The 13,932-nt window shown below is 45.8% G+C and overlaps 2 protein-coding genes across 6 annotated transcripts in view; both read left to right on the plus strand.

Annotated features, from left to right (window-relative positions):
• Positions 1-2,978, plus strand: part of uif (sushi, von Willebrand factor type A, EGF and pentraxin domain-containing protein uif) — a 135,636-nt gene extending 132,658 nt beyond the window's left edge. The window contains exons 57-58 of the mRNA XM_070523659.1: positions 959-1,075; positions 1,511-2,978. Coding sequence (XP_070379760.1) covers positions 959-1,075; positions 1,511-1,542 — 149 coding nt within the window. The 3' untranslated portion in view covers positions 1,543-2,978. The remainder of the gene's footprint in view (positions 1-958; positions 1,076-1,510) is intronic.
• Positions 2,979-3,878: 900 nt separating this feature from the next.
• Positions 3,879-13,932, plus strand: part of BicC (protein bicaudal C) — a 155,067-nt gene continuing 145,013 nt past the window's right edge. For 3 of the 5 annotated variants that reach the window (XM_070523698.1, XM_070523716.1, XM_070523722.1), the window contains exon 1: positions 3,879-4,096. In XM_070523698.1, coding sequence (XP_070379799.1) covers positions 3,958-4,096 — 139 coding nt within the window. In that variant the 5' untranslated portion in view covers positions 3,879-3,957. The remainder of the gene's footprint in view (positions 4,097-13,932) is intronic. The other 2 variants (XM_070523701.1, XM_070523707.1) reach the window with 1 other exon arrangement.

Consider the following 13,932-nt stretch of genomic DNA (forward strand, 5'->3'; position numbering starts at 1 on the left):
TATCATCACTGAAAAAAGTTAATTACAAATATTTAGGTGTTACATTAACAACTAACTTATCCTGGAATATACATGTTAATAATATTTGCTCATCTGCCTTTCAAAAACTCTGCTTCCTAAAACATAAACCACCCCAAGCAAATGTTAAACTGCTATGCTATTATTCATTAATCAGACCCCAATTGGGATATGTCAGTACAGTATGGGACCCGTAAGTTTACTAAACATTAAGTGCCTTGAAAGAATACAGAGGAAAGCAGTTGATCAAGTTTGATTACAACAAATTTTCACAATCTGACTCTCTGTCTGAAATAATGAAAGCTGATGACATTACCCTTCTTAAAACGTGTTGAAAACAGTTCAGGATTGACTTCCTTTCACTGCTTCTTAACCACAAACTTATAAAGATCCATCACCGTTACTAACCAGACCCACAAAGCACCATCAGGCTAACTCTCTAACACCTTATTTTGGTAGAAGTGACACTTATAAGTATCTTTATTTTCCATGCACTGTCTTAGATTGGAACGAATTAATCCAGGCATCTTCTTAGTTTTTGTTACCACACCAGAGTAGCACTCTTGCACCACTGCACATCTCTGTTATTGTAGCACTATTATTGCACTAATCTACAAACAGATTCTGTTGTTGTTTTGTGTTCATTTGTATTGTATTACATCTTATTATACTAATCTTGAAACACATTCCATTGTTCTTATTTCGTGTTTTATTATCTCGGTTATTACATTATTCACGTAAAAGTTTCCATTGTTGCTTTTTGTACTATATCTAACTTTGAAACTGCTCACCTGCTTGAACCCAAGGGTCTGTAGTATGTAATGAATAAATAAATACCCCCCTCCCCCATTTTCAGACTGCGCTCAGTACCCAGTCTTCAATACTGTACAATTGAAGCATTCCGCCAGTTAAATAACAGTGTCATATTAATACCTTTCAGATGGCCTACACAATGGAAAGAGTGGTACTTTGGGCCGCAGTAATGCCAGCATTTATGGAACCAAAGAAGATCTCTATGACAGGCTGCGTCGGCATCAGTACCAAGGCAGCAAAAAAGGTGAGCAAACATTTCTAGTAATACCATTTGCTTATTTGAGAGTAGGTACAGGATACTCCAGATGCTCTACTTAATGCACTTGTGAGAGCAAGTTGTGCAACACACAGGGCAACAAATGTGTGACAATGCATGTGTCTGGTTTTCATACTGCAATCCCAAGAAACAAATAGCATGACAAAGTTTTTATTGATTGCTTTATTAAAAGATGCTTAATGCAAGGCACAAGTGTACCAATTTTATTGCAGTGCTAACTTCTTTCACACCTCAGTATTAGTAAAAGCCAATATCTGAATCAACTCATGTTGCTGCCTTTAACACATTTTGTTGTTTCTATGTAGGTCATACTAAAGAGGGTGTATTTTTTGTGATGTATTTTTTGTGAATGAATATGTTGCCACTACTTTCACATTTATGAAGACTATTTTTCTTTTTCAGATACAAGCGATAGTGAAGACCAAGGACAGTAGTTACCTTGTTTACAATTCTTACAACAAAGCAGGTCGTCACATAAGACTGCATGCAGCCTTGTCTTTTACAATGCTGCAACCTTCCATTTTTTTTTTCATGAAATACATTGTTTTTATCATTCAACATAAACTTCAGTATAAATCAAAAATGAATATAGTGACTTCAATCTGTCCCAGTGCGTATGGCACAGCACGTTAAGCTGGCCTTTTTCCTTGCTAGGGACCATACATTTATACCATCTCAGGCAACTAATTTTATAGTTAATAAGCTGGTTCAACAGCTGCTGTTGTATTTCACATTTCTTTTATATAACTGTTACAACGCATTCAGATAATTTAAAATGAACTTCTAAAACTTTTTTTTCTAGGTGACTGGAGAGGCATACGGTTGGGGTAGTGTGCATATTGACACCATGTGAAATGCAAGCACTGACTATATGCAAGCTGAGAAAATTTGCCAGGCTCTACTTTTTCAGTGTTAGGGTTGCTGCACAAAAAATCTCATATATATGGCAATCATCTTATCCAGGATACAAGCCAACTAGTTGGCGTGCAAGCCAAATGGAAACTGGCTTGTACACCATCTTATTTCACTACATCTTCAACTTAATTTACTGGCTTAGATAACAGAAGACATGTCTGCTGAAGAAACAGCATGTGAAATGTTAGTGCTTTGTGATTCACTTCAGGTGGGCTGCTTGGGTAAGAAGAGACAGCTTGTTTGAAATGCCTCAACAATTCACATGTTAGAAAAAAAAAATAATAAAAGCGAGAGAACTGTACATAATAGCGTACTTTATTGCCAACAGCGAGTTTTTACAACTACGTACATGTAGATAGGTTTGTCCCTAAATAAAACAGTGTAACTGTGCCACTAGTATACAACAAGATGCACTCCTGCATTCCTCATTTGTGTAAATACTGTGAGAAAGACGCGACACTTCTGCTCATCTCTGACAATGTTCTGACACTGAATGTGCAGTCAGCAGCAGTGTAGATAAACCTTGCCTCTTTTATTATTGTCCTTTGTGAAGAGCGACGACTATAGTGCAGTAATATCTCGAAAAACGATTTCCTACTTCGTGTTATTGTGTAACAGCATCACTTTTCTCAGTGAAATGAATCTAACTTCATAATGAATTTCACTTCTTATACTTATGCTCAGTGTGCGTTTTATTTTTTTTTTGTTTGTTCATTGTTATGCTTTGATTGAATGAAATTTGTGAATGCCTGAGTGTTCGTCCTCGCTGGAACACAAATTACTGTTAACTGCCATGACCCTTGGATGTATGAGTGTGCATAAATGTTGTACAGCAATTTTCCTCGTACCGGTTTTTTTATAAATATTTTTACGCAGGTATTGTACCGTCCGCGCAGTGCGAGTGCGATGTGCTACAATAAAAAAATAAATAAAATAAAAACAATTTTACAACTTACTTGAGTTCTCCGGCTGTTTGATACTTATATATGAAGAATCATCTTGTTCCGAAACTGTTTTTCGAATGTTGATCGACCTATGCGCGATTTAGCATCGCTGTAAAGCAAATGCGGGAAATGCGCCCGCGCGAGGTATCGCGAATAACGAGTATGTAGAGAACAAGCTTAACTTTAATCTCGTTACTGTTATCCAAAAGTAACAATGATTAAGAAGCAACGCAAATTATGACGTGCAGAAGGAAAGGACATACGGTGAGACCAGTGAAACGCACTAATGAAACTAATGAAACCACTGTAAAACGGAAATCCTTGCTTCTGTTTCTAATTCGGCACTACGTGCTTTGGGCATAGAGTAAGGAATCTCCCGCTGTGCGCAGCTAACGCTGCTTTTCTATAGGAAACTTGCTCAAACTGTTAATCTAGTTTGACAACAAAACGAACATAACCCACTTAATTGAAACAGTAGTCGACAAGTCTAAATTGACACCGAACAGGAAGAAAAAAAAGAGTAATAATAATGAATGAAACGACAGGAGCTTTCAATTTCAGAGTGACAGGACAGAACTAGCAGAGCCTAACTTTTTTTCCGTTAGCTTAGTTCGCGCTAGTATGTCACAACACTTTCGAACAAAGCGCCACCAAGAGGGAAGCAAAACGAAACAAGATTTGGCGCGCGATTTTTGGATTAAAAAAGTAGTTACGGTATCTTTCGATGCACTATGCACCGTAAATTAACGGAGCTCCTACTTCATATGCAAGGTGCTTCTGTATTACTCTCATTTTACATATTTGTACCTCTTAAATATTATTATTAAAACAATGACCAAACCGCTTGACACGGCACGCACCATAATAAGGCGGATGAGCACATGACATTGGTGCACAATAACGTCACAGCTATAAAATGATGCAGTGCCTAGGGGTAGACGGTGTCTTAGGAAAGTTAATGGGGCGTTTGGACGCGAATGTGAAGGGATTATGGAGTCATTTGAAGTAACGTCGACTCATTCGTCGGAATTTGACGGTTCTAGCATAGTCGGAGACGAAAGCGACCCTTCGAATGCATTTGTGGAAAGAGTTCGAGTGGACCGCAAGAAACTTGAAGAAATGCTTCAAGGTAAGCGTGAACTGTCAAAAGTCGTAGCAACTCATTCGTGTCTTACGAGCCTGCTTTCTTTACGCTATTTCTGCCTAATGCTTTGTGAGAATCTTCAAGGTACTTGGCTGCGCTTAACGCCTTGTGAGACAAGCCGCGCATGTTCGCCTGTTGCGCTGAGCCTCGTTTTGTTGTCACTTTGAGTTGCCGCGAAAATTGAACTCGACGCTCACCCGTTTTTGCCAGCTTGCTCGCTCGCATGAGGGCTTTCTGGAGCAGGGCGCGTTATCATTCCGCTTTCTTGTTTGTTTATCACTAAAGTTAATGGTGATCCGCTTGCAGGTATATTGGTTGTGTTGGACAACTTGTGGAAGTTGTCTCCTCCACGGAGGGCTTCGAGCTGTAGATATATATATACTAAGCTCTCGCCTAAAAAAAAAAAAAAAGGCCATGGAACCATTCCTTCAGTCCATACGTTGTCCAACGCACCTGACTTTCAATGCCGTCCCCCACCCCCTTACCCCGCTATAATCGCTTCCGAATTGTATGAGTATCGCGTAGCTTTGTTTTGTTACATAAGCTCATGTCTTCAGTTTGCTGAAGGTCACTGTTTCGGCTGTATGTACTACGTTTGCGCTGGAACGTAATTGAACTAAATCGACACTTCGAGCGGAAAGTCACTATCCACCTGTAAATGGTTGCATACGCGTGCAAGGGCAATGCAGTTGGTGGTTTATCCGCTGAGAGCCGATTTCATTTGGTTTTCTGCATAGGTTTACGCGTCTAAACAGCTACGAGTCTGCTGCGAGTACCGAACTTCAGTGTTCCGTTGGTACCACTTTTCCAGCGTTCGCCGCCTCCGTCAAGCCGATTTGCCGCGAGCAGGTTTTTCTCTAAACAGCCAAGTTCAGGTTCAACTCCGAAGCGAAGTAACTGTTCAAACCGGTTTGAGCCGGTTGATGTTCGTGTGCATAGTTAAAGAATGAAAGAAATTCATAAATTTGTTTTGTACGAAACCTCGGAGTTCGAAGTGGCTCATGCGAGACGGAGGCTCGGGCCGCTTGACGGCCGCCTGCATGCGTTATTTCCAAAGCTTGTACTGACTGTCGATAGGTAATTGAGCCACAAATTTTTGGCGAGCCGAAACTGGCTCGAAATGTTTCCATATTGGAACTAATTCAAAGCGAAGCAAAGCGTTAAAACGTTACAAGGAAACATCGTTACGGACTAGTTTGGCTGGCGGTTCCGAAAGGGGCATGGCATGGGCCTGAGCATGGTAAGGAAACTTCGTTCATGATCTGTTCATGCATGCAGCAGCTATTGTAGTACGATCTCGCGCATCTGCTCCGTCTTTCGAAGATCCCGAGATATTAGCAGGCGCGACGAGAATACAATTAAGCTGTATCGTCAAATTACCCTTCTGGATGCCCAAACAGCCACTCCTGCCGCGAGAGGCTTTGCAAGCCAGAGAAACGAGACGGATAGCGACGTCACTTCTGAAGTTTCGCATAGGGTACCTCGATATCACAGTTGTGGCGCTGACATCGAGGCGCCCTAGTTCCACAACATGGAGGAAGGAAAGTTGGGAGAGTCCCCCAGACCTCGTTCTAGGCAACGTTACTAGACTAGCTTCAGTTTTAAAACTCGGCGCCGTTGCGCGGAACCGCCACCCGCCCGCGCCTTCGTGGCGCTGCAGTCGCGCCCGGCTACGCGGGCGGGCCGGACTAAGCACGCGGTGTACAGCGTTGGTGTATTCTGTGGTTCGTTGTTGACAGCGAATTTCAGCAAGCATGTCATCCGTGGAACTGTAGCCTTCGCCGAGTTTCTTAATATCAGCAGACGATGCCGGCGTGCTGCGTACCTGGCTGCATAGGCCGCTATCGGAACGATGTCAACAGTTCGGCGCACCATTTTTTTTTTTTTTCTCTGTGCTCCCAGCAATGCGACGCTTCGCTCGGCGTGAAACGGAGCGATTCTTTGTGCCGATCGGGAACTCTCTGCGAAATCAACGGCACGCGCTCGTGCCACTGCTCCCGCGTTCGTCGTCGTCTTCCACAGCTGGCTGCGTGGCCGTTCATCTTTCCAGCGTAGAATTTCACTTCACTTCTGTCGTCGTAATGGGGAGACCGCGTTTACGGGGGTATGAGCCATTGCTTAAGGGAGTATAAGCCACTCATAGTCTTACGTAACGGAAATATTTAATTTTTGAAGAAATTTAATTTCGAAGAATCGCAAGCGGCAAATCGCTGGCGAAGGCTGCCAGCTACGCCGCCTAGCAAACTCGAGACATCGAACGCAAGCGACAACTGCGGACTGCGGGCATACCGTCAGTGACGTCGTTCTCTCCGTCGCAGCCGATTGTGTGTGTAACCTCATAACTGAGTAATAATTTAATGAACCCTCGGGATTAACCCAGTGATAAACACAGGGGCCGCACGGTTCAGCTTCGCTGATTAGGCATCTTCACGGAATGAAAAATCCGACTTTTTTTTTGTGTGTGGATTGTGCGCACAAAGACCGACTTCATCTTTCTTTTTGTAGCGCTTCTTTGGCGTGGTGAGAAGCTTCGGTGGGGATGGTCATCTGGCCAAAGTGCGTGATTGTAGATGACCATCCCCACCGAAGCTTCTCACCACGCCAAAGAAGCGCTACAAAAAGAAATCACGCACTTTGGTCAGATATTCAAGCTCGTGAGCCTAAACTACGCGAAACGTTAACACGACAGGAAGAAACGCACGACATTTAGAAACGCAGCTTCTGCGTTTCGCTGTGTGCCTTTCTTCCTTTCGTGCAGTTTACCCTTCATTCAGTATTAACGAACTGGCGCGATAAATCTTATTGCTGTAGGTGGATACCGCTTTCTCGTGGTATCACTAATTCGGACAAGGGAGAACGCCAGCGCGCGTGCAACACGCGCAAACTACCCGTCCGCACGCGCTCATGGCTGTGACGAGGCGTCTGCAGTGGAGCCCGATGGAACAGCGTTGCCCTCTGGCGGCTGTCACAGAAGTGGCGACAGCGGCTGTAAGCGCGCGGGCGGGGAGTTTTACAACTGAAGCTAGTCTAGTAACGTTGGTTCCAGGTGGTGCACAAATAACATTGATCATGAATTGTAACAAACTAGCCCAAACCAGTACCCTTCTGAGGGCATTACGTCACGCAGCCAGCTTTGGCAAGCGAACGCTCCGTGACGTCGGCCCCGTTGCTCATGTCGGCCCAACGGGCCAGAGGTATCCGCTTGCGCGACGCGAGCGCCGGCGCTGCCATCTCTTGTTCAGTTCGTTGGTTACTCGCACCGCGTTAAGAAACTTCAAGGGCCAGCTTTCTTACGCTAAATGAGCCGCCATTGCATATGGCTGCTCATTTGCATAATTCGCGCGGCTCGTCGCACCAGAAAGTATAGCGGGAAATCGCTGCAATGGCGGCTCAGCACAGCGTCACGCAGCGTCGAATTGCCGTTTACGAAACAGTCCTTCCTGTGACGCTCCCCACGGCATATTCCTTCAGCCAATCGGCAAGCTGACATGGCGCCCATCTTGGATCGCCACCACATGTTCGCGAAATCGCAAGTGCATTGCACTGGCTTCTGTACACTACCGCTCACTTCCTTTGTGAAGCGCTAACGTCGCAATATATACCTGCCAAGACAAAAAAATGTATTAGTCGATAAAATTTGCAGCCCCACGTCACGTTTCGTCGTCTTGATGAAAACGCACAATTGCATTTTGCAAAACTTCCATTTCCCAGCACAAATTTCAAGGCACGTGAGCTCTCGACAGCCAAATTAGAGAGTAAACATGGCGGACAGTGGCGGCCGTGCAGCCACCATGCGTGTCGAGAATAGCGCCCCAACTCGAAATAGTTGCCACTTCACAAAATTGATCCCCAACGTGGGCTTGTTCTGAAAAGCAGCGCCTAGTGCACTGGAAGCTACTGGCGAGATCGGGAGCCGCGATGCGAGGGCATTTCGCGGGCAGGCAGCACACACCGACCGTCTGTGCAAGGCTGCTCGCTTGGCTTGGACGTTTACCCTTCGCAACGGCTGCGTCGAGTAACTTAATTAACGTGCGACCGAAGTTAGTGTTAAGAGGAAGCGTTAGCTCAGGCGCTCCTATCTGAATACATGTAAAAGAATTCGTTTTTTCTCGGCAACCACTGCACCGAATTTGACAAGATTTGTTGCACTTAAAAGAAACTTAAAACCTAGTGACTGTTGGTTTCGAATTTTTGAGTTAAGTCGCCAACTTTTTATTAAATTGGCAAAAATAAAAAAATTTTCAAAGCACGAAACTATCAAGTTTACAACTCTAACTCAACAACGAAAAATAATGCAATTCTGTGATTTGCATCTAAAAGCACATCTAAAGCGGACAAAATTGACATGTTACACATGAATATAAAAGAATTCTGTAATATGGAACTACAGCTTTTGCAGAGCCCTTGTACACAACGTAAATTCACGTAAGATATAAAATGACATCGAATTTGTCCGCTTTTAATGATCTAATGGATGCCGTTTACAGAACCGCGATATCTGTTCTTGATGCAGAGCTATGAATTTGTAAACTTCGTGCTTCTATTTTTTTCAAGCTTCCGAATTTTTGAAATTCTTTTTAACAAAATACAGGACGTAAATCGAAATTCCGCTTCCAGCGGTCACTGGAATTGACCTTTCTCTCTCAAATGCAATAAATTTCGTTAAAATCGGCCCAGGGGTTCTCTCAGAAAAACGTTTTTGCGTATTACATGTATTTGAATAGGCCGCGTCGGAGTTTGGCCCGAGCTAAAGCTTCCTCTTAATCGTTTTGGCAAAAATAAGCGCTTTTCGACGAGCTAAGGCTGGATCGCAAGCGCTGTCGGCCGCGACGTCCGCCGAGCTAGGCCTACCGGCCCTATCGCTGGCTGTCAGCGGAGTCGTCAGTGGACAACGCGCCGTTGTGTTGTCACTCGCAGAGTGTTCACGCAAAGCGAAGCAGTGTTGTGCGAAGTTGTTTATATTGAGTTTCTTGACGTGGATATGAAGTCTGAGCGTTGTAAGAGTTGAGGAGGACGTCGGGATGAAAAACTTGGAGGTTTATTTACAGTGAGACGACCAAGAGATTAAGTCTTAAAAGTCATTACGGGCCGGCAGCAACTCGGACGCTGCGGCCCGTGGCAAGAAGCTTGAAAGAGATGAATGAAGGAATGCTCTCTTGCTGCTCCCGGTCTCTTTTAATCCCTTCGGTGTCTCGAAGACACGTCGCGTTCGGCCAATCGGCGAGCCCGCTCAGGTGTCATTTTCGGCCAATGGTAGGCGCCCGTGCGATTGTCACGATTGTACAGTGTAATAGATAGGGGCAGTGTGTTCAGACGGCGCAGCGCGCCACGCACCGCTTTGAAGCCGGGAGCGTAGACAGGTCCCGGATGTATGCGGCGAGGCTGCAGTCGCACGGGCTGTACGGACGCGTTCTCCCCTTGTTAAGAATGGCGAGCTACAAGGCAAAATTGCCACCCGATTACGACAAGGGGGGCAAGACGCGCATTCCGCACCCTCTCCGTCACTGCAGCTAGGAGGCGTTTGAAGAAGCGGCCTTTGTGCTGAAATCCGCCGCCTTCCACCAGCCCCATCGTCATTGTGACGGAACGAGTTCGGTGTGTGAACAATGGTTCCAGAGTTCCCCAACGCGGAGCTGATTTGACACGCATGGACAAGCTGCCGCGGGAACGACGTATTTTGGTGCTTCTCACGCTTCGGCGTGACGCAAAACGAGCTACCCTCGATCGGCACCGATACTTCCCGGAACGGCACCCCTCCAACGCCGTCGTTTGGGCATCGGAATGTGTGTGCCTTTGTGTCTGTAAACTGATCTGCAGAGCAGCGGCGAGTTGGTGATGAGTAAACGAACAGTCTCCGCCTCGTTTGGCCGGCGGACCGAGTGTATAAAAACTGTTGTTGTGGGAATGCTGGAGACACTTCTCTTGAGCAGTCATGTTAGACTGAGTCACTTCTCTCATGCAGTCATGTTGGACTGATACTCTTTTTCTCAAGCAGTCATGTTAGACTGATTTAATTGCTGTAAATAAACCCATTTCCTCGTTCTCGATGAGAAGCAGTTCTTCACTTCATCAACGATCTCAGCGTAAATAAGTTGTACGACGGCATGGGCCAGCTACCTTCGAATTCATGCCGTACTCCAGTCTTGGCAAAGGACCACGGACGATGGGATTGAGCCCCCAATCCTGACACCGTGTGTTGCGTTCTGTGGTGTTGCGGCCAGTTGCCGCGTGCTTGAAGTGTGCTTGCTCTGAAGGCATTCCTCGAGTTTGTGTCTCGTTGGGAGTCGCATGCAAAAGGATTGCCATTTGTTCGGCGTGTTGGTAGACTGACTTGGAAAGCATATTTAGCGCCAGCGAACTAGGACAGAAGGGAAACGACACCACAATGCGCTAACTTCAACTTGATTGTCGGAAAACACCCGCCTATTTAACTGTGCATGGGTTAAATAGGTGGGCGTTTCCTGAAAATCAAGTTGTTGAAGTTATCGCATTGTGGTGCCGTCTCCCTTCTCCCTGTTCGCTGGCGCTAAATATGCTTTCCATTGCAAAAGGACTTTGCGGCTTGAGCCAGTCGACGGCAGATGGGCTCCGTGTGACATTGTGCAGCACTTTGGCTCTGTTAGAATACTTGGAAGGAGAGGGTTTTAAATACCTGTTGACATCTAGACTAAGCCAATAAACGGAGAACTTCTTGTGAAGTAGTCGTGCGGATCCAACGATCACCCAACGCCGCCTCAATTTTTTATTGTTGTAAATTGCCTTTTTATATCTTGGCGAAGGCAATGCAAACAGGGAACACAGAGGTCAGTAAACATTTGGTATCGCTACTTCATTCACCTGATAATTTTGACAAAGAAGGGGACGTTGCGTCACAATTGACGAGTTAGTTGAAGCTGGAAATCTTACGCTGGTAGAGCAAAGGCTAAACAATACTCTGGCAGAGCACCGGGCTCGTGTGGAGGAAAGGAGCGGTGACCGCCTCATCCGTTATATATGGCAAGGTATGTCGCGCAGAAATTCTTTGCTCGCAAGAAATGTGAGGACTGCCGCTCTCTTCTTTTGCAGAACTCTAGTGTCAGTAGCAGTCTCAAAATTCACGAAATTTGTGATAGGGGAGGATTGCTGTATCCGTCCAAGTTGCTTTTCGAAGCACTAAAGAAACTTGAGGGAATATATTTACAGCCTTCTTCCGCAAAGAGGAGCTTTGCAACGACAGCATAGTTGATGTCATGATTCTAGTGAAAGCTTTAAATTTGGTTATGTCATATATGCTGCAAATTACATGCTGATGATTTCACATCAGCAGTTGTGCGTTTTTATGTCCTAACAAGGCTGCACTTTTACGTAAAAAGTGTTAATCAGTGAAGAGAAGCATGAAGAAAAAAAAATTGCACTTTAAAGTTAACTATACTGTTCTTAGCAGGCTGGTGCAACATATGTATGCTGACCCTTCTTTGTCTTTTTAATCTGAATGCACAACTTTTTCTGGTGCATTCAAAAAGCTAATTTTGTTAATATAATTAAAAATGAATGAAGTAATTTATTTGCGCATATTAATTCCGCTGTAGGTCTCCATTGTTTGGGTAAAAATGTACTTGCACTGATTTTCTGTGTTTAGGCATACTGTGTGTAGTTTTGCAGAGATGCCTTTTACTTAGCGTCTTTCCTACCTGTTTTATTCCTTCCATAGAAATGTAGGATGTCGGTGTGTCTCATACTCGCACATGAGCCTGACGTTCAGGAACACTTCTTGATGTAAATAAAAAAAATCGCGAATAAATTTATGTAATACAAAGACGGCGCCGAATAAAACACACGAAGAAGGGGGACACGAGACAGCACGTAGGCGCACTGACAACTGTGAGTTGTTAGTGCGCCTACGTGCTGTCTCGTGTCCCCCTTCTTCGTGTGTTGTTTTATTCGGCGCCGTATTTGTAATCATGCTTAACCAACTAGCCCACCAACACATGCTCAGAAACTTGTGTAGTTGCGGGGGGCTCGCGAAACAGAACGAGGGACAAATGTTTATCGCGAAAGAAGGTAAATGCAAAGCAGGGAAGCTCTTTGGCTTTGGGCTATGTACGTGCATGTAGTTTTGCCTTCTACAACAGCGGCTGAGGAACTAAGCGCTTGACGTGGGGTCGCGGATGCCGCGGCCACTTTTTTATGAATGCGAACCGCAAAAGAAAATGTGCACCTGGAACCCGAGTTGGTTTAAATCAATTCGATGTCCTTTACTACGGCGTTATTTGCAGCCGACTTTTCCGTTCGAATAATTTCTGGTTATGTGGCCCAAAACAAATTTAACGTCTTTACGCCACAACTTCTGTGTCTGCAAAACTTTTGCTGTCAGGTTAATAAATCCGTCTAATGGGCGTTGAGATGCGCTATTAGTGCACATACAATTCATCTCTTGCATGTAGCGAGTTTCGGGGATGCATCTTAACATCCGCCGAGCATTTGCACGTCTATTTGATTGCGACAGAAAACGATTATCAAAATATCAGCGTGCAGCGCTGGCACTGCGCCGTACGTTCCGTACAGACCATTTTACAGCCCATGTTCCTACAGCGCCATCTCGTGCTATCTACATGAAGCGCCTCAGCGGCGGGCGCTTCCTGTGCACACTGCCCCTATTCTAGTACACTGTACCGGCGGAGAGGGTCGCTGCTTGTTCCCCAATTGTCCGAGGGCTTGCTTCTCCCTGCGGTCTTGCCTTGCTGACTTGCAATGCGCCGTCACAATAGGCGGATGGGGGCGACGCTGCCAGGGTTTCACGGTGCATTACACCCGTCTTGCCTCTTGGACCCAAGTTACCTGGAACAGTGCCAGGCTCTCGCTTCACTTTCGGGAAGAGTCGAGCAGTGAATAGCTCCACCTGTGGCACACGAGGTGGGGGCCGCCAACTTGTTTGCAGGTGCCGCGCCTCGGGAACGTGGTATCCGTGCTTCTGCGCTTCTTAATTAGCTGTGGCGCGATTCGGTGCAGTCTGGTGAACTCGAAGGAGGCTCAGGAAAAAGTCTCTTATCTAACAGCGTACAAGCTGCCTGAGGCGCTGGATCTGAACGGAGCTTACGCACCGCTCGCTTGTTCGGATGCACCTGTACCCCAAGACTATTCGGCGATACTAAATTACTACAAGGGCTGCAGAAAGCGGTATCCACCACCGCACAGCTCCCTTAGCAGAGAGGACTCTGTCGCGTGGAGGCAGCTACAAACGGGCTCTTACCCGAACCTACACGTACTCAGCAAAATTTATCCGACACAATACAATGACAAATGCCCCTGGTGCCACGAAACACCCACGCTGTATCACATAACGTGGGCATGCCAGAAGATAGACGTGGCACCCGTTATACCAAACCCGAGTGCGGAACAATGGGAGGGAGTGCTCTCCAGCGATCGCCAGGTCGACCAAGAAGGTCTGATTCGGCGAGCACAACTGGCAGCAGCATCCAGCGGAGCCCTGGACTAAGGGCAACCGACCGTTGTGTTAGAAGATGGACGATTCCATCTGAAGACCGCAGAAGACCAGCGAATCTAGAGCTGATAAAGTTTTTCACTCACTCACACTCGGATGCACGTACCGTGTGCCCCGAATCGTCGTATATCGCATGCGTGCCTGGTAATAATGAATTAGTCGCCAGTGCATCGTCCGTCCATGTGTTTGTCTTGTCAATGTGAAAGTAGCTTTTGCGCTTGTGGTCTCAACTGAATAGGACGTACGGTTGCGCAATTTCAGTGCGAGCAAACGTGCGCGAGCATGTGAACACCCCCTGCACATTGCCTGTATCCGTGAGGAAACCAATAATCGTCACCCG

The sequence above is a fragment of the Dermacentor albipictus genome, chromosome 1 (assembly GCF_038994185.2).
Source record: "Dermacentor albipictus isolate Rhodes 1998 colony chromosome 1, USDA_Dalb.pri_finalv2, whole genome shotgun sequence".
Taxonomy (NCBI): domain Eukaryota; kingdom Metazoa; phylum Arthropoda; class Arachnida; order Ixodida; family Ixodidae; genus Dermacentor; species Dermacentor albipictus.